At 44.4% G+C, this 26,373-nt stretch overlaps 1 protein-coding gene across 5 annotated transcripts in view; it reads right to left on the bottom strand.

Annotated features, from left to right (window-relative positions):
• The window catches only part of LOC129814032 (microtubule-associated protein 4-like), a 71,515-nt gene that overhangs the window by 24,189 nt on the left and 20,953 nt on the right, over positions 1 to 26,373 (bottom strand). For all 5 annotated transcript variants that reach the window (XM_055866779.1, XM_055866778.1, XM_055866777.1 and 2 more), the window contains exons 3-6: positions 19,143 to 19,262; positions 18,392 to 18,484; positions 18,034 to 18,258; positions 14,503 to 15,792 (exon numbers count right to left, since the gene is read on the bottom strand). In XM_055866779.1, coding sequence (XP_055722754.1) covers positions 14,503 to 15,792; positions 18,034 to 18,258; positions 18,392 to 18,484; positions 19,143 to 19,262 — 1,728 coding nt within the window. The remainder of the gene's footprint in view (positions 1 to 14,502; positions 15,793 to 18,033; positions 18,259 to 18,391; positions 18,485 to 19,142; positions 19,263 to 26,373) is intronic.

The raw sequence follows: 26,373 nt of genomic DNA on the forward strand, positions 1-26,373 counted from the left end.
ATGAATGAAGATTAGGTAATGCCCCCAAAACAGTCCCCTATTTACTGTAGGAGGGGATAACAAGGGGAATGAGTACAGTGAGGTTGATGTTGATGAGATTGTGCAAAGCAGGTCATCAAAGCAAAGATCTAAAATATATTTAGATTTGTTTAATACGTGTTATTTCATGTCTTCGCTATCATTCTACAATGTAGAAAATAGTAAAAATAAAGAAAAACCCTTGAATGAGTAGGTGTGTCTAAATTTTTTACTGGTATTGTATATACTGTAGTTACCAAACAGCAGTGTTTTCTACAGCCCGATACAGACCCAGTTAGGGAAAACTCACACAACACAATGCAACGGTCAACAACAGCCACAGTCAGCCACTGTCAGCCACTGTCAGCCACATCCCAAAAACAGAGTTTTTCTCTCTGTTCATTAGACCATGGTAATAGGACTGCTTCTCATGAATGGACATTGTTATGCAAGACCCATGTCCAACATATTCTGTCTGTTTATGTTTACATCTCTCACAGAAATATTACTCTAGCTTTAACGACACTCATAATCCATGTTGTTTTCTTCTCCTAATCATACAGACACATACAAAGGTCTGTCCAAACAAACATTGCACAAATCATTTCAGTTCAAAGCAATATGTAATATATCATACAATATATCATACAATGCTTCATTGCAGGGAACGAAAAATGGTCTTGCGGGAAATGGACCCCAATTATAATAGCATGTTCCAGTGTACCACTCTCTATGTTATATGTCTGTGTCCAGTGTGAATGAATATTGCTTTGTTGAATGTTAGCATACCAGTATAAGAAACAATTATACTGAGCACAATCACCCAACCTCGTCTCTGTCACGATCGTCTTGACGTGGGAGAGAGGACCAAAACGCAGCGTGTGAAAAATACATTCTTTTTAATTATAACGACGAAACAAGAACAACAAACTGACGATCGTGAAGCTATTTAAACAAATCGTGCTGACACTAAACACTACACAATGACATAGACAATTACCCACAACAGCCCAATGCCTATGGCTGCCTTAAATATGGCTCCCAATCAGAGACAAATGAAAGACAGCTGTCTCTGATTGAGAACCACTCAGGCAACCATAGACATACCTAGACACATTCACTAAACACAACCCCATGCACGAAACCCAACACACCCTTTTACCATATAACCACCCAAGACGAGACAAAAACACAAACATTCCCCATGTCACACCCTGACCTAACTAAAATAATAAAGAACACAAAGAATACTAAGGCCAGGGCGTGACAGTATTCCCCCCCCCCCCCCCCCAAAGGTGCGGACTCCGGCCGCAAAACCTAACACAGAAGGGGAGGGTCCGGGGTGGGCCTTCCTATGGCGGCGGCTCGGGTGCGGGTTATTCCACCTCCCCGCACTGGCAGGGCTAGATTGAGTATTGAGCCGGATGTCATGAAGCCGGCCCAACGCATCTGGCCACCAGTGCGTCTCCTCGGGCCGGCATACATGGCACCAGCCTTACGCATGGTGTCCCCGGTTCGCATACACAGCCCAGTGCGGGTTATTCCACCTCCCCGCACTGGTCGGGCGACGGGGAGCCTACAACCAGGTAAGGTTGGGCAGGCTCAGTGCTCAAGGGAGCCAGTACGCCTGCATGGTCCGGTATATCCGGCGCCATGTCCCCGCCCCAGCCCAGTACCACCAGTGCCGGCACCACGCACCAAGCCTCCTGTGCGTCTCCAGAGCCCTGTTCCTCCTCCACGCACTAGCCCTATGGTGCGTGTCTCCTGCCCATTACCACCAGTGCCTACACCACGCACTAAGCCTCTTGTGCACCTCCAGAGTCCTGTGCGTCCTGTTGCTGCTCCCTGCACTAGCCTGAAGGTGCGTGTCCTTAGCCCGGTACCTCCAGTTCCGGCACCACGCACCAGGCCTACAGTGCGCCTCAGCCGGTCAGAGTCTGCCGTCTGCCCAGCGGCGCCTGAACTGCCCGTCTGCCCAACGGCGCCTGAACTGCCCGTCTGCCCAACGGCGCCTGAACTGCCCGTCTACCCAACGCCGTCTACCCAACGCCGTCTGAGCTGTCCGTCTGCCAAGCGCCGCATGAACTGAACATGAACCCGTGAACCCGAATGAACCTGTCTGTACTGAGCCTGCAAAGCCGCCCGTCTGTACTGAGCCTTCAAAGCCGCCCGTCTGTCATGAGCCTTCAGAGCCATCTGCCAGACAGGAGCCGCTAGAGCCGTCCGCCAGACAGGAGCAGCCAGAGCCTTCCGCCAGACAGGAGCAGCCAGAGCCTTCCGCCAGACAGGGGCAGCCAGAGCCTTTCCGCCAGACAGGAGCAGCCAGAGCCTTCCGCCAGACAGGAGCAGCCAGAGCCTTCCGCCAGACAGGGGCAGCCAGAGCCTTTCCGCCAGACAGGAGCAGCCAGAGCCTTCCGCCAGACAGGAGCAGCCAGAGCCTTCCGCCAGACAGGAGCAGTCAGAGCCTTCCGCCAGCCATGAGCAACCAGAGCCGCCAGCCAGCCATGAGCAGCCAGAGCCGCCAGCCAGCCATGAGCAGCCAGAGCCGCCAGCCAGCCATGAGCAGCCAGAGCCGCCAGCCAGCCATGAGCAGCCAGAGCCGCCAGCCAGCCAGAGCCAGCCAGCCAGAATCCGCCAGAACTAGCCAGCCAGGATCCGCCAGAGCTAGCCAGCCAGGATCCGCCAGAGCTAGCCAGCCAGGATCCACCAGAGATAGCCAGCCAGGATCCGCCAGAGCCAGCCAGCCAGGATCCGCCAGAGCCAGCCAGCCAGGATCCGCCAGAGCCAGCCAGCATCCGCCAGAGCCAGCCAGCCAGGATCCGCCAGCCAGTCCGGTGCTGCCCCTCAGTCCGGAGCTGCCCCTCATTCCGGTGTTGCCCCTCATTCCGGTGTTGCCCCTCATTCCGGTGCTGCCCCTTAATCCAGTGGGGTTAATTTGGAGGGTGGCCATTTGGAGGAGGCTACGGAAGCGGGGATTGACTATGGTGGGGTGGGGACCACGTCCGGAGCCAGAGCCGCCACCGTGGACAGATGCCCACCCAGACCCTCCCCTAGACTTTAGGTGGTGCGCCCGGAGTTCGCACCTTGAGGGGGGTTCTGTCACGTTCCTGACCTGTTTTCCATTGTTTTTGTATGTGTTTAGTTGGTCAGGGCGTGAGTTGGGATGGGCATTCTATGTTATGTGTTTCTATGTTGGGTTAAATGTGTTGCCTGATATGGTTCTCAATTAGAGGCAGGTGTTTGACGTTTCCTCTGATTGAGAACCATATTAAGGTAGGCTGTTCTCACTGTTTGTTTGTGGGTGATTGTTCCTGTGTCTGTATGCACCACACGGGACTGTTTCGTGTTTTCGTTCGTTTGTGTAGTTTGTACCTGTTCGTGCGTTCTTCGTGTATATGTAAGTTCTCAAGTTCAGGTCTGTCTACGTCGTTTGTTGTTTTGTAGTTTGTTTAAGAGTTTTACCGTCTTCGTCTGTCTGTAAATAAATTCATTATGTCTTCATTCAACGCTGCGTTTTGGTCCGACCCTTACTCCTCTTCCTCATCCGAGGAGGAGGCATTAGACAGCCGTTACAGTCTCAGAGCATTTCGTAGTTGTTCGTGATGTAAATCCGGGACACTTAGTATGATATATTACATTTTGTATGGTATGTATTAATTTGTGGATGTTCATCACCCAGTTTTGAATGATATGTTATAAATTACAATTTGTATTATATGTTACGAATTTGCTAAAATGTACAATATGTTTACAAATTAGCAAAACGTATGATATGTTACGAATTCTAGCTAGGTGGTTAGCTGGCTAACTTTAGCTAGGCTGTGGGTTAGGGTCAGGGTTAAGTTTAGGAGCTACGTTAAAGAGTTAAAGTTAGGGTTGGGTGAAGGGTTAGCTGAAAGGTTTAGGGTTAGGTGAAGGGTTAGCTAACATGCTAAGTAGTTCCAAAGTAGCAACAAAAATTGTAAGTAGTTGTAGTTAGTACGTAGTTGCTAATAACCTAAAACGCTATAGTTGTCCATGATGAGATTCGAATGCGCCACCTTTGGTTGCTAGACCTTTGACTGACCAACCACCCTACTTTTGTTTTTGCCTTAAGTAAACATATGTCCTATGTAACCATACCAAACGTAACATATCATTCTAATTTGAGTGTCCTGGATTTACGTTTACTATGTTACATCTAATCTATGAGACCAGGCTGAATCACCTCATACCATAACAGCCTTTGGTGTGATAAGACTTTTTACAAGGTGAACATTCAAAACCAACAGAAAGTCATTGTTTGAGAAAAGGAAATGAAGAGGGTTGTGGGCCATGTGGAGTAGCAATCCTCAGCCATCTACAATATGCCATGGATGTTTTGGGAGGCCTCAGAACTCAGAAAAGGAGGGGGAGAGTGACAATATACAGCTTACAGTCCATGGTCTTGCGGGGGATAGAGCAGGGAGGAAGTCTGTCAGAGAATTCTATTTCTGGCATCCAACCTCCTGACTGTCACACCCCATTTTTTCCTTGGCAGTCCTGAGTAGTTCTATCTCCACGGAAACCACCTCCCATATCCATGGCAACAAGCTCCCAGTCAGAAATAGGCTGCTATGATTATGGTACGTGTCGTCTCAGCGACCCAGGGAGTCTGAGAAAAGGGGTTGGATTGTAACGTCGGAGGATGAGAGATAAAGGGCAAAGGAAGTATGGAGAGATTGAGAGGAGGAAGATTGATGAACACAAATAATGAAGAAGGAAAAAGAATAAGCAGAGGTAGGGATGGGAAGAGGAGGCAAAATGATGGAGAGAAAGGACAATAGAAAAGACGGAGACTCATCTCACTACACTCATCCCATCCCATGTCTTCATTGGTAGCTTACAATCTATCTTGTGGAATAGCAACAAAATTGGGTTAGAGTAAGCCAAATGCAGTGTCACATCTAATGAAGCCGCAGAGTCATCAATACACACATCTGATGGTCCAGTGGACTGAAGAGCACACACTAATTAAACAAAATCCAATCATTCTGCCAAATTATGTTCCCAAACAAAAATAGTGTAAAAAAGGGAAACGCTTGAGACATGGAAAAAGACCACAGTGGCTGTGAAGGGTTTATCTTGGCTTTGTAAACATAATGTGTCTGGCTGAGAAATCAGAAGAAATACAATTAGATGTCTTTCAATTGATTCCTCTAATAGCCAATGAGTGCTAGCAGACATTTGAGGAAGATGTTGTCTAATCAAAATGAACGGTGAATAGCCTCATATTTGCAGTACATATTGTATGTTTTGATCATACCACAGTATGTTACCTCACTGTGGGAGCAACGTAATGTAGAGCAATGTCTAGTGTCAACAACAACAATGCGGTCCATATGGGCATAGTGACCTGGTAAAGTGGCTGAACCCTTTGTAAGGGAAAAAGCTCATACAAATAGTTGCATTTCAGATTAATGCTATTGTTTATCAAGTGCCCTAGTTCTGGTCCTGCTATCATTCAATATTTATGTCCAGCTTCAGGCCTATTTGTAGATTAGGTGACTTTTTTACAATGTCTGAGGCAATGTCTATAGGGGGAGCAGCAGGAGGGGAAGTAAGAAGTGAATGAAACAATAATAAAAATGTTTTTGCCATGATGCTCCTATAATGCGTGATGGAAGTGGGGCTCAGGTGGCTGATGTCCCTTATTATCTTCAAATCAAATCAAACTTTATTTCTCACATGCGCCGAATACAACAAGTGTAGACTTTACCGTGAAATGCTTACTTACAAGCCTTAACCAACAGCGCAGTTCAAGAAAAGTTAAGAAAATATTTACCAAATAAACTAAAGTAAGAAATAATAAAAAGTAACCCAATAAAATAACAATAATGAGGCTATATACAGGGGGTACGGAGTCAGTGTGCAGGGGTACAGGTTAGTGAAGGTAATTTGTACATGTAGGTAGGGGTGAAGTGACAATGCATAGATAATAAACAGCGAGTAGCAGCAGGGGGGGTCAATGTAAATAGTCCGGTGGTCATTTGATTAATGTTCAGTAGACTTATGGCTTGGGGATAGAAGCTGTTAAGGAGCCTTTTGGTCCTAGACGCTCCAGCACTGCTTGCCGTGCTGTAGCAGAGAAAACAGTCTATGATTTGGGTGACTGGAGTCTCTGACAATTTTATGGGCATTCCTCTAACACCGCCTGGTATATAGGTGCTGGATAGCAGGAATATTGGCCTCAGTGATGTACTGGGCCTTACGCACGACCCTCTGTAGCGCCTTACGGTCAGATGCCGAGCAGTTGCCATACCAGGCGGTGATGCAACCGGTCAGGATGCTCTCTTTGGTGCAGCTGCAGACCTTTTTGAGGATCTGGGGACCTATGCCAAATATTTTCAGTCTCCTGAGGGGGAAAAGGTTTTGTTGTGCCCTCTTCACGACTGTCTTGGTGAGTTTGGATCATGATAGAACTTGAAACTCGTTCGTCCCACCTTTTCCTGTAGTCCACAATCAGCTCCTTTGTCTTGCTCACATTGATGGAGAGGTTGTTGTCCTGGCACCACACTGCCAGTTCTCTGACCTCCTCCATATAGGCTGTCTCATCGTTGTCGCGGATCAGGCCTACCACTGTTGTGTCGTCAGCAAACGTAATGATGGTGTTGGATTCGTGTTTGGCCACATAGTCGTGGGTGAACAAGAACACAGCAGAGACTAAGTACACACCACTGAGGGACCCCAGTGTTGAGGATCAGCGTGGCAGACATTTTGTTGCCTACCCTCACCACCTGGGGGCGGCCCGTCAGGAAGTCCAGGCACCAGTTGCATAGGGAGGAGTTCAGTCCCAGTGCCATTAGCTTTGTGGTGAGCTTAGAGGGTACTATGGTATTGAAGAATGCACTGTAGTCAATGAATAGCATCCTCACATATGCATTAATTTTGTCCAGGTGGGTGAAGGCAGTGCAGTGTACAGTGCAGTGTGCAGTATAATCCGTGATCATTAAAAGCCCCTGCCACATACGCCTTGTGTTCGACCCACTGAATTGCGCCTCCACCTTGTCCCTATACTTGTGTCTCGCCATCTTGATCAATCTGCGTAGGTCGTATTTGTCACCTTGCCGTGTTAATAAGCAGCATCTCTCTTCTTCAGTTTCCCTACAAGGCTGCCATCATTCCCTGTTTTTTGATTCCAGTAAGTTTTAAAAGATCAAATCAAATCAAATTTATTGATACCATCAGTATCACATCTATGCATTTATTTTATGAATCCGGTGAATGAGTTGGCACATTCATTGACGATATCCCCAGAGGCGCCCGGAACATATTCTAGTCCACGTGATCAAAACAGTCTTGAAGCACGGATTCAGACCAACGTTGTACAGACCTGACCATCGCAACTTCCCTCTTGAGTCTTGATTTGTAGGTTGAGAGGAGCAAAATGGAGTCATGGTCAGATTTGCCAAAAGGAGGACGGGAGAGGACCTTATACCCATGTCGAAAAGGCGTACAGCAGTGGTCAAGAGTGGAATTTCTGCGAGTTGGACAGTCAATGTGTTGATAGTAATTCGGGAGCACAAACTTCTTTTGATAAAGTCCCCCGCCTCAATGAACACTGCCTCCGGGTACGAGGTCCCCAGTTTGTTCTAGGTCCAATTAAGATCTTTGAGAGCATTTTTGGTGTCGGCATGGGGTGGGATGTACACAGCCGGGGCAATAATCCATGAGAACTCTCTTGGAAGGTAAAAAAGGCGACATTTGATGACCAATTATTTCCAAATCGGGAGAGCAGAAGCTTGGAAGTTCCTGTACGTTTCCCCATCGCACCACTTGTTATTGGTCATGAAGCAGACAACACCACCTTTCTTCTTGCCAGAGAGAGCTTGCTTCCTGTCCACTCTATGAACTGTAAAACCCACTGGTTGTATATAATCCATTTGGATGTCGAAGGAAAGCCAAGTCTCAGAAAAACAAAGTATGTTGCAGAATCTGAAAGTAGATGCTCGCTCTGAGTTTGTCAAGTTTGTTCACAAACTATTGTACTACCAACATGAAATCTTATTCTCAATCCAAGATCCAAGAACTTGTTTCCACAAGTGAAAAGTGATTACATTAATATTCTCTGGATTGAAGCTTAAAATCAAGTCATCAAGAGAGTCTCTTTCTATTCAGATTATTATAATGACAACTTATCCAGTTATAATTATAATGAAATGCCATTCAGTAACTAAAGGTAATGAGTGGCTAAAAGTGGGACTGTGGTCGCCAGTGATGCTATCTCAAACAGAATCTTCACAGGTGTGTCCTCTTATTATCGCAGCGCTATCAGTCCTGAAAGGATACCATTGAAGCTGTTTTTCCCGAGAGGTGTTGCACAAAATATATTCAAAAGCGATTGGAGCATCTTCAACCAGTCAGAAAGCAGAAGCCACAGCGCCACATTTTTAGGAAGTAAAACAACACTGGGCTTCTTTCTAGAGAAAGTTATATCGAGCACCAGGACAAAAACATGTCAGCTAACGTAGCTCCTTACTACTAACTACCTTTTAAAAATATATATATTATTCACCTTTATTTAACCAGGGAGGCAAGTTGAGAACAAGTTCTCATTTACAATTGCGACCTGGTCAAGATAAAGCAAAGCAGTTCGACACATACAACAATACAGAGTTACACATGGAGTAAAACAAACATACAGTCAATAATACAGTAGAAAAATAAGTTTATATACAATGTGAGCAAATGAGGTGAGAAAGGGGAGGTAAAGGCAAAAAAGGCCATGGTGACACTGGAATGGTAGATTTGCAGTGGAAGAATGTGCAAAGTAGAAATAGAAATAATGGGGTGCAAAGGAACAAAATAAATAAATAAATAAATTCAGTAGGGGAAGAGATAGTTATTTGGGCTAAATTATAGATAGGCTATGTACAGGTGCAGTAATCTGTGAGCTGCTCTGACAGCTGGTGCTTAAAGCTAGTGTGGGAGATAAGTGTTTCCAGTTTCAGAGATTTTTGTAGTTCGTTCCAGTCATTGGCAGCAGAGAACTGGAAGGAGAGGCGGCCAAAGGAGGAATTGGCTTTGGGGGTGACCAGAGAGATATACCTCCTGGAGTGCGTGCTACAGGTTGGTGCTGCTATGGTGACCAGCGAGCTGAGATAAGGGGGGACTTTAGCTAGCAGGGTCTTGTAGATGACCTGGAGCCAGTGGGTTTGGCGACGAGTATGAAGCGAGGGCCAGCCAACGAGAGCGTACAGGTCGCAGTGGTGGGTAGTATATGGGGCTTTGGTGACAAAACGGATGGCACTGTGATAGACTGCATCCAATTGATTGAGTAGGGTATTGGAGGCTATTTTGTAAATGACATCGCCGAAGTCGAGGATCGGTAGGATGGTCAGTTTTACGAGGGTATGTTTGGCAGCATGAGTGAAGGATGCTTTGTTGCAAAATAGGAAGATAATTCTAGATTTAACTTTGGATTGGAGATGTTTGATGTGAGTCTGGAAGGAGAGTTTACAGTCTAACCAGACACCTAGGTATTTGTAGTTGTTCACATATTCTAGGTCAGAACCGTCCAGAGTAGTGATGCTGGACGTGCGGGCAGGTGCAGGCAGCGATCGGTTGAAGAGCATGCATTTAGTTTTACTTGTATTTAAGATCAGTTGGAGGCCACGGAAGGAGAGTTGTATGGCATTGAAGTTCGTCTGGAAGGTTGTTAACACAGTGTCCAAAGAAGGGCCAGAAGTATACAGAATGGTGTCGTCTGCATAGAGGTGGATCAGAGACTCACCAGCAGCAAGAGTGACATCATTGATGTATACAGAGAAGAGAGTCGGCCCAAGAATTGAACCCTGTGGCACTCCCATAGAGACTGCCAGAGGCCCGGACAACAGGTCCTCCGATTTGACACACTGCACTCTATCAGAGAAGTAGTTGGTGAACCAGGCGAGGCAATCATTTGAGAAACCAAGGCTATTGAGTCTGCCGATGAGGGTGTGGTGATTGACAGAGTCGAAAGCCTTGGCCAGGTCAGTGAATACGGCTGCACAGTATTGTTTGTTATCGATGGTGGTTAAGATATCGTTTAGGACCTTGAGCGTGGCTGAGGTTGCTCATGCACCCATGACCAACCTTGGCTTGAGCAAAGAGATGCCAACTGAACTGACGCCATACAGTGGCTGTGAACTGCGGCGCTTTGCGTTCATCATCAACTAAACCACCCCACACCCTTAGCAGTGTTGGCAAGTGGATGTTTCTAGTTTTCAGGGATACAGTATTTTCAACCTGAGTGGAGACACCGCTTAGGCGTCTTTCTACGCCTGCTACCTTAGGCAGTAGTTCATCAGAGGACAGTGATTGGAACAATGAAATGGTGAGGGCACCAAGCTCCTGTCTTCTGCTCCTAGCCAGATGGAATCCATGTAGGGAAACAAAATGTAAGCTTGTGAGACTTCTGGATGGTTGTATGAGGTTAGCTTCAACCAGCTAAGCCACATTCAAAGCTACAGCAAGAACTATTATATAAGCACCAGTCATTTATTGAACCACCAGATGATGGCCTCTTTGGTCAATTAATACATCATGAAACATTGCATGGATTTTCGATACTAATCCATATATAAACAACACTTAAATAGCACCCGTCCTTTTACTTGACTTCAACACATACGGTCCAGTGTGATGATATGCACTGTGACATACAGAAATCCACTTAAAGCCAGCAGCATGATGATTAAGTATTTACTGAAAGGTAGCTATACCTTAAAAACGGAAAGACTGCACAGCACTGCCCATCTCAATCAGTACTATAGTGGTGATGCTTTGCCAGACTGGGCTGGCTTTTATGGATGATATCTTTGCTAGACTGGGCTGGCTCTTATGGATGGTATCTCTGCCAGACTGGGCTGGCTCTAATGGATGGTATCTTTGCCAGACTGGGCTGGCTCTTATGGATGGTATCTTTGCCAGACTGGGCTGGCTCTAATGGATGGTATCTTTGCCAGACTGGGCTGGCTCTTATGGATGGTATCTTTGCCAGACTGGGCTGGCTCGTATGGATGGTATCTTTGCCACACTGGGCTGGCTCTTATGGATGGTATCTTTGCCAGACTGGGCTGGCTCTTATGGATGGTATCTTTGCCAGACTGGGCTGGCTCTTATGGATGGTATCTTTGCCAGACTGGGCTGGCTCTTATGGATGGTATCTTTGCCAGACTGGGCTGGCTCTTATGGATGGTATCTTTGCCAGACTGGGCTGGCTCTTATGGATGGTATCTTTGCCAGACTGGGCTGGCTCTTATGGATGGTATCTTTGCCAGACTGGGCTGGCTCTTATGGATGATATCTTTGCCAGACTGGGCTGGGACTTATGGATGGTATCTTTGCCAGACTGGGCTGGCTTTTATGGATGATATCTTTGCCAGACTGGGCTGGCTCTTATGGATGGTATCTTTGCCAGACTGGACTGGCTCTTATGGATGGTATCTTTGCCAGACTGGGCTGGCTCTTATGGATGGTATCTTTGCCAGACTGGGCTGGCTCTTATGGATGGTATCTTTGCCAGACTGGGCTGGCTCTTATGGATGGTATCTTTGCCAGACTGGGCTGGCTCTAATGGATGGTATCTTTGCCAGACTGGGTTGGCTCTTATGGATGGTATCTTTGCCAGACTGGGCTGGCTCTTATGGATGGTATCTTTGCCAGACTGGGCTGGCTCTTATGGATGGTATCTTTGCCAGGCTGGGCTGGCTCTTATGGATGGTATCTTTGCCAGGCTGGGCGGTCTGTGATCGGCTGACCAGAAAAATTACTATGCAGCAGAGCAGAGCAGAGTAGGGCAGAGTAGAGTAAGGCAGAGTAGAGCAGATTAGCATAGGTCAGAGTAGAGCAGAGTTAGGCAGAGTAGAGTAGAGCAGAGTAGGGTAGGGAAGAGCAGAGCAAGGCAGAGTAGGGTAGAGTAGAGCAGAGTAGGGCAGAGTAGGGCAAAGTAGAGCAGAGTAGGACAGAGTAGAGCAGAGTAGGGCAGAGTAAAGCAGAGTAGAGCAGAGCAGAGTAGAGCAGAGTAGAGCAGAGTAGGGCAGAGTAGAGCAGAGTAGGGCAGAGTAGAGTAGAGCAGAGTAGGGCAGAGTAGAGCAGAGTAGGGCAGAGTAGGGCAGAGTAGGGCAGCGTAGAGCAGAGTAGAGCAGAGTAGAGCAGAGTATGGCAGAGTAGAGCAGAGTAGAGCAGAGTAGGGCAGAGTAGAGCAGAGTAGGGCAGAGTAGGGCAGAGTAGAGCAGAGCAGAGCAGTACCAGTTCACAAACCGGTGGTGGCATGGTGGGATAACCCTGTCTGCAGCACCTCACAGCCTCTAAGCCTCTGTCTCCCTCTGCCTTTTTATTTGATTTATTTCACCTTTATTTAACCAGGTAGGCTAGTTGAGAACAAGTTCTCATTTACAACTGCAACCTGGCCAAGATAAAGCAAAGCAGTGCGATCGAAAAAGTTTATATACAGTGTGTGCAAATGAGGTAGGATAAGGGATGTAAAGCAATAAATAGGCCATAGTGGCGAAATAATTACAATTAAACACTGGAGTGATAGATGTGCAGAAGATGAGTGTGCAAGTAGAGATACTGGGGTGCAAAGGAGCAAAATAAATCAAATAAATAACAGTATGGGGATGAGGGAGTTGGATGGGCTATTTACAGATGGGCTATGTACAGGTGCAGCGATCTGTGAGCTGCTCTGACAGCTGGTGCCTACTGTTCACACCCAGATCACCGGCTATAAAAAGACAAGGGCTGCATGCCTTATGTAACTGCAAAAAAGTCCCAGCCATTAATATTGCATTAGGGTGAGGAGGATGGAGAGGGAGGAAGGGAGAGCGAGATAGGGGAGATGAGGGAGGTATGAAAAACAAAGATGGTGATTGAGGGAGAAAGTTGTGGGATGAGGATACACAGGGCAGTAGAGGCCAGTCCCTCACTGTACTGTCCCTCCACACACCAACCCGCCTGCCCGGTCATCTGTAAATAACCCATTAACAGACTGCTGAATGGGGATGGTTGAGTTGAGTAAGGGAATGTGAGGGGTGCAGACAAGCAGTATGCTAACGACTTCCACCATTTGTCAACCAAAAACACCTGTGTCATCAAGGAAGGAGGAACAGCATCTCTACAACAACCTTACACTGCAGGGTAGAAACTTGCTATCAGGGTAGCAGTGTTAACTTAGCTATCAGTCCTTAGAATCTCCAACCCAGAAACCAAAGTAAGAAGAACCAACACAGAACAGTACAGTCTCTGAACTAGGCCAAACTAACGCTCAAAGCAAACTAGCCAGGAACCGTGCCAGCTTTTTCCTGACATGGACAATATCTCAACAACAGTGAGAGAGGCAAAGTCCAAGAAATCTTGAACAGAACAAAAACCTGTGGCAAACATTTGTACCAAATAAGGAAATAAATAATCACTGAATTTGACGTCATATTATTCCACTGATGAGAAATCTAAATATTCTCAAAGGCAATAATGGAAATATGACTCACCTATTTAGCATCATCATCATCATCATCATCATCAGAGCCATCATCAGGAGACACAGTACATGTGGGTGAGAGAAAAGACAAAACATAGCTGTCAGTCATTTCAGTTTGCCTATTAATCATGCAAACATTTACATGACAACTTGCACATCGAGCAATTTTTTATTGTATTTTTGATCTTCAATCAAAAATTGGCTGAAAGTAAAATGTGTGTGTGTTTTAAAATTGTCAAATTGCATAACTAAGAATTCCAGATAGGAACACTGAGATATTCAAAATGGTTCTGAAAGTGAATCCACACACACAAGTAGAAAGAGGATGTGAAAGAATAGCAGTTAGTGACTCCTCAGTCAGCTCATGGCTATTTGAGGAATTAAAAGCATCATTTAGTCAGGGAAAAAGCAATCTCTTGAGAGAAAGAGAGAGAATCACACTGTAAAACCAACATCCCTTTGATTAGAGAAGAAAGGTTGAGTCAATGTCAAAGAGTTAGGGTGTAGAATTACTCATTGCAATTTAGGATAATGGCATTCAGGGGGGAGAAAGCTAGCTAATTCTATCCCAAGGAGAGTGGAGTCACTCAGGAGTCACACACATAGTAATCTACAGAGACAGTAGAGTAAGTAGTATATGATTACAGTGTTAGAAAGGAGAGAGATGTGAGGTAAAACGAGCTGGGCAGCTGACACAATCAGGTAGGTAGACAGCCACATAGCAATGAATGTGTTATTATCATGATCATCATCATCATAACAGCACTACACAGAGACTGGCCAGACAGTCAGTCAGGATAAAGGGACTCAAGGCCCAGCCAGTAGGGACTCAGTCAGACGCAGTAAGATTAAAGAATAGTGGTAATTAGTTAGCATGTTACTAACAGTGCTATTAAACACATAATGGCCGAGCAACAGCAGGCCCAGTCCACAGAGAGAGCCATGCACTATAATGTCATCATTCACCCCCAAACTGATAGATATGTCCCCTCTTCAGTGTCACCAACCTTCCAGCAGGGGGGGCTCTGGCAGCGGTGGCTCCTGGTGCTCTGTGAGTGGCAGTGTAGTGGGGATAAAGGGTGGGGCTGCAGGGTTGAGGCCTGAGCCCACTGCAGGGCGGGGACTGGGAGTGTCATGATCAGGCTGGGAGGAGTGGCTAAACAGTGGAGGAGAAGTGCACTGGAAAGAGGAGGAGGTGGTGGTGTTTGGAGGAAGGCCCTGGGGTGTGGTGGTCTGAGACTGGGCCTGTGGCTGTGAAGCAGGGGTGCTGGCTGAGGGGGTCTGCAGGACAGAGTCTAGGAAAGAGGTCTGTGAGACCTGGGGGCTGAAGCCTGGGGAGCTCTGAGGACCCAGTTGCCTCTGGTCAGTAATAGATGCGTTGGCCTCACGACGACAATGATCAGAGGAGACTTTGTCAGTGAAGGACAAAGCTGCCTCCTCCTTCTTGGGGGGTAGGACATCTTTTGTGGCTAAGGGAGGGGGCATTTTAAAGTCATCAATACACATGGGTTCATAATGGAGGGGAGCAGAGGCAGTGTTTTTAACAGGAGCCTCAGCCTCCCACTCCATGTTTACCTTGGCTGGCGAAGGTTGCTCAAACATGTTCAAGTTACTAGTGGAAGTGTCTGTTAGGGCAGGGTCCTTGTTGAGGATGTGACTTGGTTTGGGGTTCTCAGTGAGTGGTGGGGCAGTGGAGGTGTGAGAGGGTTTGGTGTCCTCTATAAAACTGCTAAAGGGGTTAGTCTGTGGGTCGGCTATGAGGGAGGAGATGTTCTCTAGGGTTGAACTTAACGGACCGGAGGCCATCACCATTGCAGACACCGAGGCTGGGGTGGCATGGGGTGTCGTGGGCTCCTGGGGTGTTGGCCCCCACTCCTCTGGCAGCTTCATCCTGCTCTTATTCTTCCTGCCCCTGACCCTACCCCCTCCCCTCCCTCGCATCTCACACTCCCAGCTCTCCTCCTTGCTCGGGGAGGACAGACTCAGAGGGCAGTCCGAGGCTCTGCTCTCTGTCTCACCCTCCTCCTCCTTCGAAGAGTCCGGAGCCTCTTGCCTGTCCATGAAGTCATACACCTCCTCTCTGGGCCTCCTTTTCTTCTTCTTCCTCTTCTGCTGCTTGCTGCTGCTGTTGACCCCCCCGGTCCCCCTCTCGTCCCCAGAGCCAGTCTCCTGGCCGTGGGGGCTGAGGCGGTCGGAGTTGGGGCTCTCCTCCACTGAGTCGCTGGGGGAAAGGCTGAGACCCTCTGAGGCTTGCAGCCCGGACTCACCACCTGCCCAGGGGTTTGGGTTTGTCCAAACTTTTTGATGAGCAGAGAGGAGGAAGGAATGTCACTACCCATAACAAAGAAGACCATAAAACAATTGCCAATCATCTCCAGAAGAATCTGGGTATATCTTATCTGCTCATAGAAATTCAGACCTACATTTATGAAACTCAACAACTGAGTAGAAAATGATCTTATTAAACTACAAATAAAAACGATTCAATAAATCAAATTGTGACTTGAGTTTTGAATTTCTGTAAGCTACATGAAATGGTGCCTGAGGAAGGACCACAGCATCATCAAGGACCCAACACACCCCAGCTACGAGCTGTTCTCTCTTTTACTGTTGGGGAGAAGGTATCACAGAATGAGGTCTGATAACAAGAAACAGTTTCTATCTACAAGCCATCAGACAGCGGAATACTTGAACTGGACTGACCACCTGCACTGACTATCCACACCTTCGAGCACGCACACACGCATACCACAATTGCTGCTACCACTCTTATTTACTATTGCTAATACTGCACAATTTAAACACTTGCCCCCAATTCCCCCTTTCTCTAATACATGTATAAATATTGTACTATAAATCATACCTTCCTGTATTATATTTATGCTAAATGTTTATTTTCTACTGAGCCATTTACTTTATGTTCGTATTCTTATATTTATTATTGTTATTGCATTGTCGAGAAAGAACCTGCAAGTAAGCATCTTAATAAAACTTAAATAATATTGACACAACCACCACTAGAATTTCTTTACGGCCTGGCCAGTAGGCTTATAGAATGTGACTTTTAGGCTTCTGGATTACATGTTAGCCAGAGAGACAGTTTTTTTGTTTGCAATGTTCCGAGATTGCAGCTGATTGGGTGTGATTCTCTCTGGCAGGGCAAGGGAAGAATGGAGATTGTGCTGACACTGAGCAGTGTGGTGTGTGCTGTATACTCGAGATGAGCATATGAATGAATGTATAAGTAACTGACATTCTGCAGAACAACAACAGAGGCAGGTCACATGGACAAACACAGATAAACAATGAACCCAGAGGAAGGGGCCATGTGACATGGGGAACCTAGTACAAACACACTGAAGAGGACAATGTTAGTAGTAGACCATATTAACACAAGAAAATCTAAATCATTAAATCATAGCGCACTTAAAAAAACATACATACGTGAACAAACGAAAGATACTATACACACAAAAACATACAGCACATGTGCTTTTTATATTTTGTGACAAAGACATTACAGTGGGAAATCGTCTCTCCATCCATGTTTTTCAGTTAATACTGATGGTAGTACCACCCCAATACTTCACATGACAGGGCAGAGAGAAATGAAAAAGAATAATACCCTCCCCACTTTCAACCCAATCGTTAATGATAATGGCTTTCTCGAAATTGTGTATCCTTGCCCTCCTCTCTAATTGAATGAAGTGCTATTTTCCTCAATGTCCTTTATTGATTATGTTGCCATAAAAAACAAATTTGTGCAGGCAGCATTATCATCTATGTTTCATGCAATATTGGTATTTAAAAAGCCAAGAGTACATCGTAGTCCAGAGCCTCAGCCTGGCCTCCTGCCAGAAGACACATTACTCCTAGTCCACGTGGTTGCCTCACTCAGAGAGCAGTATCAAAGTTGGGGAAGGAGGCCATGATAAATATTTTAAGAAAAATCCTCTATTCCAAATTAGGCCTCTGGGAAATGATCTAAGGAAATATTTGTAATAAAGAAGGTTAGGTATCTCATCACAGAATTATTCTTTCTTCTCAAACAACATTGATATAAAGTCTCAGAAAGGTCTGAGGTATTGCATAATAAACCAAATATATGGCCGAGGGCTGGAAATGTCTAGAAGGTTATACCCTGGTTGTCTGAGAGTGAAACATCATAATTTAAGCCGGAGCAACACGCGATTTCTGCTCCGATGGCCGCCCCACTAAGAAACAACTAATACTGTACCACTATCTGGCTTTTAACTATAAGCTCTGCATTTAGTTTGTAAATAAAACAGAGGTCTTATACAGTATCCCAGCATACCTTCCCTTTGGATGAAGATGACTGAAGTCTGGCACTTTGAGGAACCCTCTAGAAAAAGTAACGGTTACAGTTTACCCTGTTCACGGTCAAATTTAAGATCTAACATCATCCAAACGTATTTGATTTCCTAACATTTGATACCCTTTTTTAACTGGTGACTGGACCCCTGGAAATCCCACCCCAGGCCCCCCATCTAGCTGCTCTGTGTGAGACAACCTCTTACCTGCAGAGTTGTCCTGGGACTGGGTGTTGTGACCCGGGGCAGAGGGGTATGAGTCGTTGGGCTTAAAGGGGGCCTGGGACTGGGACTGTTTGTGGGGCTCAGAGGCAAACAGAGGAGAGGCTTTCTGTGAGTTGCCCATAGGAGGCATGTCTGTCTGGAATGGAGCCATGCCCCCCATACCTCCTGAACCCATGTTCATATTCATCATCCCTGGCTGGGAGAAACCTGGGAGTGGAATTAAGACACCCAGGTTAATACTATACTTCATGTTATTACTACTCTATTTCGCTACAAGACACAGTGATAAGCACTACATGCTGGTGTTACATAAACACTGTACAGAATTGTTAAGCAGTACCCATGAGAGAATCTGGTATGTTGCTGTCCTTCATTCCTTTGTTCTGGTTCCCCCACTGATCACCAGGTATCCCCATCATACTAGACACTGGACCTAGAGATTAAATAGGGGGGAGAGAGAGAAAGAGAGGGGGGAATGAGAGAATATATATTGGGGATATCAGATGTCAGTTACCAATGAGAGATGAGTACACCACAGACACAAATCAATAGCCAGACTAAAACCAAAGGAGATTGTAATCACATTCACAATCACATAATTCAGTTAACTCTCAGTCAGCCATGAAATATTAATGTCCAGATGGTCTGAGAAGACAAAAACAAGACAACAACAACAGCCTCACTTAAATACAGTCATGTGTTTAACTAGGTGTCCTGCAACACCGTAATGCCCAGTTTACACTGTTAAGAGTGCCCAGGCTGTGCCAGGGATACTTGAAAAGGGGGATACCTAGTCAGTTGTACAACTGAATGCATTCAACTGAAATGTATCTTCCACATTTAACCCAACCCCTCTGAATTAAGGGAGCTCTAGGTGCCTGGAAAGCTTACTAGGCTATGCCACAGAGGGATCTTTAGCATCTTAGGCTATTGATGATGACCAAATTGAAAAAGCTTAATGGCAGTAAAATATGATAAGATATAGAAACAGTGGAAACCTGTCCTTCCACAAAATGCATTTTCACTGCCTTTTTTACTTATTGAGCATGCATAAAACACTAGAGGAATAGAAACGGGGGGAAAGGACTCACCTGAAAGGTAGTCAGAATTGACGGCAGACTGTTGTCCAGTTGGACAGGGATGCTTTTCTCCCATTGGTTCTTGCCACTGCATCCTCGTCCCCATTTGTCCTCCTGGCATCATACTGGATCCTGTATTGAAGACAGGCAAAAAACTGAACATCAAATGTTAGACACAAGACCATATGACCATGTCATGTGACCATGTTAGCTTAAAGCACCTAGCTCTGTTGCCCCCTGCCTTAAAGTTAGTGACAAATTTGATCAAAGTCGATGGTGCTTTGGGGCCTTTGCACCCTGTCTGGAAATTAAAGTGGAAAGAAAGTTTCAAACGTTTCACAGGTATGATGTACTATCTTTGGTGGATACAGTTTCACAAGTATCCACCAAAGCCAGTTAGCTATCTGGTGGTTACATAAGAGACAGTTGTGAAGTGAAAACAAGCATTTCATTACTGGAAACAATTGGTATTGACAACGTAAATGAAAAATACAGCCAGGCCTACAGTACATACAGCTAATCTGCCTAGCCTACTTCATTAGTTAGCTAACTACCCTTGTATTGCTAAATTGGTGACTGACCACACTGGCAAAGCTTGACAAGATAATTACCCTCCTGGTTTCAATGTAGGCTACAGTGCCCTCCATAATAAGTATTTGAACACACCCACATAAAAAATACCATAGTATACTATGATATAAATACCATAGAATTCAGTGTAGTGTTTTTGTGGACTTTAAAGTTAACTATAGTATAAATACTGTAGTAAAAGAAAACTGTAGTATATACTATAGTAATTAATGTAATGTTTTGGGGGACTGTACTATACTGTAGTATTTACTGTAGTGTTTTGGGGGACGGTACTATACTGTAGTGTTTTTGCAGACATAACAGTGTTTGTGTTTTATTATCTTTTACATAGAAGTGGAGTCCTTCGCCTTCAGGAAACCTATTGGAGAAATACTTAAATAGCAAATTTTCCATAACTTTCAGGTAGGACTACACAGATAGTTCAGCATTTCTGCTATTTTCTATAACCTGTAAGGAACACAATATACCTAGCATGTAGGTTTCTCACATGGGTGACACAAATGGTGATATGGGGATGGGAATGGGCAGGGTATATGCAAAGTAAATACTGTAGTGTTTACTATATTAAAATAAATGGGTTGAGGTTTTGTGGACTGTAGTGTTTTTACAGACATTACTGTAGTATTTACTAGAGTGTTTTTTTGTGGTTAATACTGTAGCATTAGGTATAGTATTCAACATTATGCAACAACATTCTATAGTAAGTACTACACATGATCGATGGATAATACAGTATGTAATATAGTATTCTACAGTATACTACAGTACTGTTGTATTCTATAGTAAACTGTAGTATTTTTTCATGAAGCAGTAAGATCAAAGTTGTTATTTTAGCTATAGGCTACTCCAGAAACGTTTAGTTATGGACTCCACCTCCAACACCTGACAAACACATTGAATACAGCGCACCTGGTATAAAGTGTCAGTTGATGTCTGGCCTAGACTAGGCTATACTCGAATGTCTCTCAGGGTGCTGTCCCTAAAAACAGCCCTCTCTAGAACATAGCAGAGGGGTGACAGTGACGAAAGGGGACAATACAGGACCATGGGCCGTTACTACGGCTACGCAACCGACCAACCAGATGAGAGAATCTGAGGTTCCGGGCGGCAGCCTGTTTGTGTCATAAATGATTGACATCCTCAGCTCAAACCCTAGGGGGAACTCACTATACTCTCTGGTGTTTAGTCCTGTAGGGCTCTGCTGCTTTACCAGCTAGATCCAATCATTCAGCCCCCCCCATACATTCACACACTCAACCCCAGAGAAATCATTGCACATCAATCTGACCTCTTCTGCTTGAATTGACACAACTTAGCAGGTATTACAAAAATAGTCATATCTCCTACAAGTCCCAAAGTCATCCATAACCAGGGTTGCAAAGCTACCAGTAATTTACCAAAGTTACGTGAATCTTCAGTAATTTTGGTATTTAACAGAAAATATGGCAATCTATCGTAACTTTGGTAATTTATACTTGAATAAATTGTGAAAATGTATTCATATATCACATAAATGTTTTATATGTGTCCATATTGTCTAGTAGATAGGCCATATGATTAAAGAGAAAATAGCCTAATGAATGAAAATGTTCTATTAACTCTGCAACTATTGACTTTTCTTCACAACTGCCACCAGTTTGACACCAAAATATTAACAACAAATACCTGACAGTTAAATAAATAAAAGTATATTTACTACTGAAACCCTCATATTAAACACTAATGGTATTCACTAAGTGGATGGTTTATATTTAGGTTAATATTTTACAGCTTTGTCACAATTTTTTTACATTTTAAAACCATTTTATTATTTCATATATTTAACATATGATAAGGCCACACAGAGGGTCAGAGATAATTACAGACACCTGTGATAATCTGAAGTACACAAAGGGTTTTTCGATAGATTACATAAAATCCTTTAAAGATACCAATATTGTGGTAGTTTACTGGTAAACTTTGAATGTTTCAAGTAATATACCCTCCCTTCGCAACCCTATCCATAATATCAGTGTGTAGGGTCAGATACTGTCCTGAAATGAGACATACCAACATTTAGAAATACACACACTAGTCCTAATATCAAATATGTACACAACTTTCATGATAACATAAGCATATTCGAAAGAGTCAGGGAATTAAGATGAAAGTCCCAGTGCATTGGGTTGCTCAGCAACAGCAGCCTCTGGGGACCATCAAGGTATTGGTCCTCTTGATACGTTCCACGCAGCACTGCCGCCTCTCCTCAGAACCCTTTAAGTGCCAACACAGTCCAAAAACCACACCCACATCCCCACCGCCCTAGCATCACCCCACCCTGTAACGCAAAACATGGCAGAGACTTCCCTGGCATAGGAGCCCAGAGTTTCCTATTCCCCAGAGGATGGCATGGAACCAATTGAACCTGGGCTAACAATAACACACTGGTCTTAGAATACACCAACACATTTGATCAGACAACAGATACAGTAGACTGCAGTCAGAGCTCATTCACAGCTAACTAGAAATTGTTTTGCTTTACATGAGTTGTAGGCAATGATGTATATAAACCCTGGATTGGTGATGCTATGTATTGGGCAATGAGAGGCGTTAAAGCCTCCCGTCGGCAATATTGGCACTGCCCAGAAGAAGCAATTCCTCCATAGAAATGAACGGAATTCTACACTATTTAAATTCAAATGTTTCAAGGACAGAATTACATGTATTTAAGTATTTTTGTTGTTGTAGTGGTTACAATAACATACACATTTTCAAAAAAGTATACTTCAAGGATTTTTTTACATATATGTATATATATATATATATATATATATATATATATATATATATTATGTTTAGAGCACATAAAAGTTTGCAGGTGTCTGTTTAAGTGATAATGCCCAAGAAGCCGGTGTTTGGAAAATATATTGGCATGGGTGCGTCTCGGGCCGGCAAACCGTGCCAATATATCAAACACCGGCTTCAAGAGTATTATCAATTTTATACAACGGGTTACCAATATATTCAAATAATGATTGACACATATTCATTAAAAACGTTTTGATTAATTAATTTATACTATGTCATCCTTCCACAAGATATAGTCCAGACACAAATCTCGGGTTGCTACCCAAGCTGGCTGGTCTTTCGTTCGATCTGTTCGGTTGCTAGAGACGCGACCCAGTCGTTCATTCTTTTCGATCTGTATGTATGGACGCGACCCAGTCATTCGTTCTAAATGTTCCATTGCCATACTGACTGGCAACGTTCTTAACCATTGCTTGCTAGCTAACCAACTAAGGCTAACTTACAGTCACGTCAAAAAGTGCAGCCCAAATAACAGCAAAGTAGATGCATTTGCATTAGTTTAAGCTCTTTTCTAGTGACATTTATTTGGATACATCCATAACAATGAGCTAATGAGGCGCGATTTCGCCTGGCATAGAAAATATGCTTATTCGTCAGGAGACTGTTGTTCAGAGGAGCTAGCCAACAACACAGCTATCACTTCAAGGGTTTTTCTTTATTTTTACTATTTTCTACATTGTAGAATAATAGTGAAGACATCAAAACTATGAAATAACACATATGTAATCACGTAGTAACCAAAAAAGTGTTCAACAAATCAAAATGTATTTTAGATTCGTCAGAGTAACCACCCATTGCCTTGATGACAGCTTTGCACACTCTTGGCATTCTCTCAACCTGCTTCACCTGGAATGCTTTTCCAACAGTCTTGAAGGAGTTCCCACATATGCTGAGCCCTTGTTGGCTACTTTTCCTTCACTCTGTGGTCATACTCATCCCAAACCATCGCAATTGGGTTGAGATCGGGTGATTGTGGAGGCCAGGTCATCTGATGCAGCACTCTCACACCATCACTCTTCTTCTTGGTCAAATAGCCCTGACACAGCCCGGAGGTGTGTTGGGTCATTGTCCTGTTGAAAAACAAATGATAGTCCCACTAAGCGCAAACCAGGTGGGATGGCGTATCGCTGCAAAATGCTATGGTAGCCATGCTGGTTAAGTGTGCCTTGAATTCTAAATAAATCACAGACAGTGTCACAAGCAAAGCACCCCCACACCATCACACCTCCTCCTCCATGCTTCACGGTGGGAACCACACAGAGATCATTCGTTCACCTACCTACGCGGAGATCATTCGTTCACCTACTCTGCATCTCACAAAGACACAGTGATTGGAACCAAAAATCTCAAATTTGGACTCATCAGACCAAAGGACAGATTTCCACTGGTCTAATGTCCATTGCTTGTGTTTCTAGGTCCAAGCAAGTCTTTTCTCCTTATTGGTGTCCTTTAGTAGAGGTTTCAAGCAGTCTCCTCTGAACAATTGATGTTGAGATGTGTCTGTTACTTGATCTCTGTGAAGCATTTATTTGGGTTGCAATTTCTGAGGCTGATAACTCTAATGAACTTATCCTCTGCAGCAGAGGTAAGTCTGGGTCTTCCATTCCCGTGGCGGTCCTCATGAGATTGTTTTATCATAGCGCTTTATGGTTTTTGCAACTGCACTTGAAGAAACTTTCAAAGTTCTTGAAATGTTCCAGACTGACTCACCTTCATGTCTTAAAGTAATATTGGACTGTCGTTTCTCTTTGCTTATTTGAGCTGTTCTTGACATAATATGGACTTGGTCTTTTACCAAATAGGGCTCTCTTCTGTATACCACCCTTAACTTGTCACAACACAACTAATTGGCTAAAACGCATTAAGAAAAAAATATCACAAATTAACAAGGCACACCTGTTAATTGAAATGCATTCCAAGTGACTACCCCATGAAGCTGGTTGAGAGAATGCCAAGACCAAGAGTGTGCAAAGCTGTCATCACGGCAAAGGGTGGCTACTTTGAAGAATCTAAAATCTAAAATATATTTAGATTTGTTTAACACTTTTTTCGTTACTACATAATTCCATATGTGTTATTTCATAGTTTAAAATAATAATAAGTTATTTCAGTTAAACTTTATTTAACTAGGCAAGTCAGATAAGAACAAATTCTTATTTACAATGACAGCCTACCGGGGAACAGTGCCTTGTTCAGGGGCAGAACGACAGATTTTTACCTTGTCAGCTCGGGGATTCGAACCAGCAACCTTTCGGTTACTGGCCCAAAACTCTAACCACTAGGCTACCTGCCGCCCCTTCACTATTATTCTACAATGCAGAAAATAGTAAAAAATAAAGAAAAACCCTGGAAAGTGGGTCCTTGTGTCACAACAATATCTGTTTTTATTTTATCTCCCTGCCTGCAGTTTGGGTTCCCCCACTTTCAGAGATATGCATATTCAAGACAAGTAGCCTGTGGTAAAGAAAAACCCTGGAATAAGTGTCCAAACTTTTGACTGGTACTGTATATATCCATAAAAATTATGCCAGCTGATTCATGATTTCGACTGGTTGAGAAACGCTGCCTGCCTCTGTCTCGTACCAACTCCCGACACGTTCATTACTATGGACAGTTGGAGATCGAATTTGAATCCTGAAACAATGTTGCAAACGGACAGAAAGGTTTATACAAACCTCCGCTGTTGAAAACTAAATGTTAGCCTAAAATAAATGTGAGATAATGTCTATAAATTGCTTGGCTGAGCTGATGAGACAGTGGATTGTGTAGTCAGATGGAACAAAGTAAATAGGCATTTTGAAGTCATAGATGTAGCCGGTGGTAACGTGGGGAATTGCGCTTTTAACCAATCAGCATTCAAGATTAGACCCACCCGTTGTATAAAATAGAATAAATGTGGCAAAAACAAATGTAGACACTAATAAATGCATTTCTATAGCTTCCAAAATATTTTTACACAGGTGTGGGAGTGCCAAGATGGAGGCGTGGTGGCCTCAAAACAGCACCCCCTGTCAGCACCCCCTGTCAGCTCCCCCTCTCAGGCTATTTTCAAAATGAATTTAAAGGGACACCTAAATGATGTGTTTGGGGCGTTTTAATTCTCCGGTTTCAGATGTGACATCCCTGAAGGAGCCAACCACCACAGGCTACTTGTCTCGAATATGCATATCTCTGAAAGTGGGGGAACCCAAACTGAGGGAAAGGGAGATAAAATAAAAACAGATATTGTTGTGACACATGTACCCAGGAGCAATAATAACAATAAAGGAAGAACAAAATCATAAAAGCAGACACGCCGTGCGGCAGTTAGTGTCCAGACCAGACAGACTGCAGAGTCATGCTGGGTGCAATGGCTCCCTCTGTACTCTGCCGGAGGAGTCACAATGACCTTTCTTCCCTCTCACTCATTCAGCATAGCAGCCTGTCTGCTAGGCAGGCACTTACGTAAGGACCACCCCTCCCCCCCGAAAAAAAGGGGTGGTGGGGGTTAAGCTGCAGAATGGTGAAGCAAGGGTTTGATGATTTCTGTGTTTAAAAAGTAAATAAATAAGCCTGTGGTTGTGAGAAGTAAAGTATAAAATACATTGTACGTGACTGAAATGTGTGAGCATGGTAAATGAATGGGCTTTACAAGGATGTAGTGGGTGTGCTTAAGAGGGAAGGATCACACTCCATGGACGGCTAATGGACCACTGATATGGTATGTGTAAACACACAATGTTTTATTGTCACATACACCAGATAGGCGCAGATGTCTTGTTTTACGGGGTCAGCCATAGTAGTACGGCACCCCTAGAGCAAATTA

The sequence above is a fragment of the Salvelinus fontinalis genome, chromosome 17, assembly GCF_029448725.1.
Source record: "Salvelinus fontinalis isolate EN_2023a chromosome 17, ASM2944872v1, whole genome shotgun sequence".
Taxonomy (NCBI): domain Eukaryota; kingdom Metazoa; phylum Chordata; class Actinopteri; order Salmoniformes; family Salmonidae; genus Salvelinus; species Salvelinus fontinalis.